Here is a 3417-nt window from a genome sequence, read left to right on the forward strand (position 1 = left end):
GCAGCTTCAGGCCCTTCACGCCACCCCGCACCTTGTGGGGCTGGGGGAGAGGCCAGAGCTGTCACAGGGCAGCCCTGAGTGGCCCTGGGAGGGGGGGCAGGGACAGAGACCCCCTGGCAGGGGGAGGCACTGGGAAGGACCCCCCCCGCCACGCAGGGACATCCCCACCTTGATGCAGAAGCCGAACTCAGTGGGGGTCCCGTAGAGCTTCTTGCCCTGGGTCACGTAGTAGATGTTGGACTCGGTGAGGTCAGCGAAGTACTGGAGGTGCCGGGGGTCCTGGGGGCGTGGGGGGTGTCAGGCTGCACCCCCTGGCCGTGCTGCCCCCCCGCCCCAATAACCCCCCCCATGCCCTCACCTTGGAGGTGCCCTTGGTGGAGTAGTAGAGCCCCGAGCGGCGCAGGGAGAAGTGGAAGCGCTTCCAGACCTTGCGGCCGGGCTCCCGCAGCTGCAGGAACCCCTGCACCTCGGGGCAGCTCCCGGAGTTGAGGAAGTTCTGGGGGGACACGGGGGCTGAGGGGCATGGCGGGGTTCCCCGGGGGCCACCAGGGCACCTCAGTCCCTTCAGCGCGCCCGTACCTGGATGAGCTCGGAGTGTGCCATGCTCTTGTTGGCCTCCAGGCAGCTGGACACCATCACCTCGGGGAACAGCGACTGCTGGGGGCACGGGGGGTGGGTCAGCCCAGCCCCGTGGGGCGCTGGGGGTCCCCATGGGTTTAACCCCCCCGTCCCTCCAGGCCCACGTACCACGCTGCTCTTGAAGAGCTCGTACTTGGCGAAGTTCTTGCGGAACACGAAGCGGCTCTCGGCGCCGGCGGCCCAGGAGTTCTGCACCTCCACCACCGCCTCGTGGTCCTCCAGGCACCGCTCTGGAAGGGGGACACGGGTGGTCGGTGGAGCCCCAGCCGTGCCCCATCCCCCCCTTGTGCCTTTCCCCTCCTCCCCCCAGCGAGGGCTCACCCAGGGCCAGGTGAGGGTGCAGCTCCACCAGGGCCCAGCTGTGGTCGTGGATCGCCCGTGTGCGGCGCACCAGGGTCTCGCAGAGCTGCCGGGCCGTGGTGCCCGCCGAGACCTCCAGGGACCGGCACGCGCCGTCCTCGCCGAACACCTTCACCACCTGCCGCGGCACCGCCGGGGGCGTCGGGGCCTCGCCACGCGGGGGGGGCACCCGCAGAACCGAAGGTGAGACCCCCCCCCCAACCTCCCCAATTCCCTTGCCCCAGGGCTGGGATCTTCCCAGCCCCCTGACACATGGAGGGGGGGACCCCCTGTCCCAGGACCAAGAACTCCCCTCCCCAGCCCCTCAAGGCTCACGGGAGGCACCCTCACCCTGTGCCAGGGCTGAGCCCCCCCTTCCCAGACTCACGTGGGAGGTGCCCTCGCGGGGGGGTCCCTGGCCCAGGGCGGGGCTGCTGAGGATGGGCGAGTTGGAGGGGCTGCAGAGCTCCGGGAAGGGGTTGGGAATGCTGGGCAGTGACGATGCACGCGGCTCCTCCTGGGGCAGGGTCCGGCTGCGGGCACGGGGTGAGGGTGGGGGGGGTGTGTGACACCTCTGTGACACCTCTGTGACACCTTCCACGACCCCCCCACGCCCCCTCTGGACCCCCACTCACCTGTTGCCGTGGATGAAGAGGGGCTGGGAGCGCTTGACCTCGGGCGGCCCCTCGCCCCCGTCCCACTCGCCGGGGACCCCCTCCTGCTCCGTCCCGCCCGGCCCGGGGGGCTCCCGGAGGCTGCTCTGCTGAGCTCCCCCCTCCATGGCATTATCTGTGGGGAGAGAGCGGGTCCAGCACTGCCCGGGGCTCCAGGGCCAGGTTTTGGGATGCAGGGCCAGGTTTGGGATGCAGGGCCAGGTGTGGACAGCCCCCATGGGACACTGTGCCAGGCTCCCCATGGGTCACACACCACCAGTGCTGTGGTGCTGCTGAGGGGATCCCACCCCTGGCACCCAACCAGGGGATGCCAAGGGTTGGGGTGTCCCTGCCTCCCCAGACCTGTCCTGGTGCTGGGAACAGGGGTGTGAGACTGGTGCTGAGCACGAGACGCCTGAGAATCCCCCCACATCCCTCACAGGACCCTCACAGTGCCCCCAGGTCAGCACTGGGGGTCAGGCCGATCTTTGCCAGGCCGGGCTGTGCCAGGCTGAGATTTGATGGGCCGAGCTTTGCCAGGCCGGGCTGTGCCAGGCCGGGCCGTGCCGGCGCCGTGGGGAGCAGGAAGCGGGAGCGCGGCGGCGGCTCAGCTCAGACACCTCCTCGGGTCCGGCCAAACCAGTTCTGGCGGCCGCTCCCAGCTCCACCTCACCGCCCTGGCATCCGGGGGCGAGGGAGCCGGCGCCTGCCGTGGGAACTGCTGCCAGCCCCCCGTGTCGAGGGGACCCCGGAATCGTCCCCCTGGATCCACCGGTGCCGGTGCCACGGCGCGGGGAGGGCTCGGACACCGGCCACGCTCCGGGCCCAGCCCTGGAGTGACCAGCATGTGGCACACGTAGCACACACGTGGCACCTGTGGCCGTGCTGGTGGCACTCGGTGGCACTTGGTGGCACTCGGTGGCTGCAGCCCTGGCGGAGACATCCCAGGAGGCCGCAGGCACTCAGGTTAATCATCCACCCTCTGCCCCTGCCCGGCCCTGTGTTGTCCCCTCCCCGTGTCCCTCCCCGCCTCCTGCCAGCTCCTCGGGCCAAGTCCATGGCCAGGCAGGACCGGTGCCATCCCATCCTATCCCCGTCCTCGCCGTGTCCCCATCCCCAGTGTCCCTCTGCTCCACCCCCATTCCATCCCTGTCCCCACAATGTCCCACCAGGACGTTCCGTTCCATCCGCACTCCCTGCCCGGCCGGACCCTGGGGGGGACACGGGGACAGCCAAGGGGAACGTGGGGTGACGGTGCCCACGGTGGGACACGGGGGATGTGACAGATGGGGACCCCCCCGGGGCCGTGGGGTGGGGACACAGCCCTGCCACCAACCCAGCCCATGCCCGTGGCCTCACGTCACCCCGGGGCCAGCCCTGCCCTGGTGGCCCTGCCGGGGCTATGATAGGGTGGTGACAATGGTAGGGGGACACTCAGGGTGTCCCCACGGTCTGGGACAAACGGGGGGACCCAGGGCCTTGGGGCTGTGGGGGAAGGGGACAGGCCCCACCGGGGTTATGGGGTGGGGGACTGCAGGGGGTCAGGACCACCGGGTTGGGCCGTGGGGCCACCAGGATGATGGAGCAGGGGGACCAGGGCCACCACCAGGAAGGGACAACCCAGGGCCAGCAGGACTGGGGGGAAGGGGGATGTTGAGGTTGTGGGATGTGGTCCAGGGGCCACCAGGGCTACAGGAAGGGTCGCAGGGCCACCAGGATTAGGGGACAGCTTCCCAGAGCCACCAGGGTGAGAGACAGAATCCCAGGGCCACCAGGATAAGGAGAC

General features: G+C 70.1%; 1 protein-coding gene across 1 annotated transcript in view; it reads right to left on the reverse strand.

Moving 5' to 3' along the window:
• The window catches only part of LOC114073579 (growth factor receptor-bound protein 7-like), a 6085-nt gene extending 3267 nt beyond the window's left edge, over positions 1–2818 (reverse strand). Inside the window, exons 1-9 of the mRNA XM_027911308.1 lie at positions 2791–2818; positions 1614–1767; positions 1367–1511; positions 961–1117; positions 748–869; positions 580–657; positions 359–496; positions 169–279; positions 3–40 (exon numbers count right to left, since the gene is read on the reverse strand). Coding sequence (XP_027767109.1) covers positions 3–40; positions 169–279; positions 359–496; positions 580–657; positions 748–869; positions 961–1117; positions 1367–1511; positions 1614–1767; positions 2791–2818 — 971 coding nt within the window. The remainder of the gene's footprint in view (positions 1–2; positions 41–168; positions 280–358; positions 497–579; positions 658–747; positions 870–960; positions 1118–1366; positions 1512–1613; positions 1768–2790) is intronic.
• Positions 2819–3417: the final 599 nt, after the last annotated feature.

This window comes from Empidonax traillii, unplaced genomic scaffold (genome assembly GCF_003031625.1).
Source record: "Empidonax traillii isolate 1590-97213 ecotype Southwest subspecies unplaced genomic scaffold, ASM303162v1 scaffold7153:size20091, whole genome shotgun sequence".
Classification (NCBI taxonomy): domain Eukaryota; kingdom Metazoa; phylum Chordata; class Aves; order Passeriformes; family Tyrannidae; genus Empidonax; species Empidonax traillii.